The sequence below is a fragment of the Penaeus monodon genome, chromosome 27, assembly GCF_015228065.2.
Source record: "Penaeus monodon isolate SGIC_2016 chromosome 27, NSTDA_Pmon_1, whole genome shotgun sequence".
Classification (NCBI taxonomy): domain Eukaryota; kingdom Metazoa; phylum Arthropoda; class Malacostraca; order Decapoda; family Penaeidae; genus Penaeus; species Penaeus monodon.
Window position 1 is genome coordinate 18,198,530 of NC_051412.1, and position 1,162 is coordinate 18,199,691.

Below are 1,162 nucleotides of genomic sequence, written 5' to 3' on the forward strand. Positions count from 1 at the left end.
ACATGTCTGTATGCCCTCTCATTCTTCTCGCTCTGCTCCGAGTCTGTACGTAGTTTCGAGCTCTCCGCGTCCGGAGTGTACAGGACGGCATCTGTCTCCACTTCCTCCACAGCTGCCGCCGTCGCCTCCACATTTTTTGACGGGGATGATGGTTGTTCCCTACAAAGAGTGAGTCTCTGCATAGGGACACCAGGTACAAGACGTGCTGGTGATCGGGAAGATGGGGCTGGTATGCGTGATCCTCCACGACGCTTCCTTCGGCCTTCTAAGTCTGATTTACTTTTGGGCATCCCTTGACTGATGCATTGCTGCAGTAAGGCCTGTTCTGTGGGTGTTGTTTCCTCTCCATAGGAGTCAACAGACAGGGAGCTAAGAGAGGAGTTTCTTGAGAAGCAGACAGGTGTATCTTCCACTCCATATTTGTGAACTCCAGTGGCTTGTGGTGCATTTTGAGGCTGAATGACTGGACTGTCACCTTCCAACGAACTTAGTGAGGAATGCCGAGATATTACTCCTGGGGTGCCTTCCACAGCAAACTGCTTTGGTACTTCTTCATCTTCCTCAACCATCTCTTGCCCTCGCTGCTGCATGTGCTGTTGTCTAGACCTTCGCATGCGAGGTGACTGAGGTGTCCTTGGTCGAGTTGTCTGTGCCTGAGGCTGTGGTGACTGGGGAGTCCTTGCCCGAGGAGACTGTGGGGTGCGAGGGCTAGGATCCCGGCTGGCACGGTTCATTTCATCCTCACAGCTCAAGGAGGAAAGGGAATCTGCACGAGAGAAAGTTGCAGGTGTGCCCTCTGTGGCCCACATCCGCACTTGATCCTTGGAGGTATCCTCAATACCACTGGGTGGATGTGGTGAGACTCGAGTTCCAGCAACCTTGACAGCAGGAGTGACCCTGGCAACTGGTACAGGTCTATGATGAGGGGACCTTCTTGGAGATGGCAGAACTGGGGCTGTTGGAGGAGGAGCTCCATGACTGCATAAATGACCTGTTCCATGACGCTTCACTGCAATCTTAACATCCTTCACCTTTGCACCAGGACGAGCCTGAAAAAATCGACCTTGTCAGTGGTCTGTCTATGAAATACAAAATCTCTATTTCTATGAATTATCAAGCAGCTAACTGATAATTAAAGATAAGCCTTAAGACTGTTTTTAGC

The 1,162-nt window shown here is 51.2% G+C and overlaps 1 protein-coding gene across 1 annotated transcript in view; it reads right to left on the minus strand.

Moving 5' to 3' along the window:
* Nucleotides 1-1,162, minus strand: part of LOC119590638 (adenomatous polyposis coli protein-like) — a gene marked incomplete in the record, with an annotated part of 64,935 nt that overhangs the window by 5,996 nt on the left and 57,777 nt on the right. Inside the window, 1 exon segment of the mRNA XM_037939317.1 lies at nucleotides 1-1,049. Coding sequence (XP_037795245.1) covers nucleotides 1-1,049 — 1,049 coding nt within the window.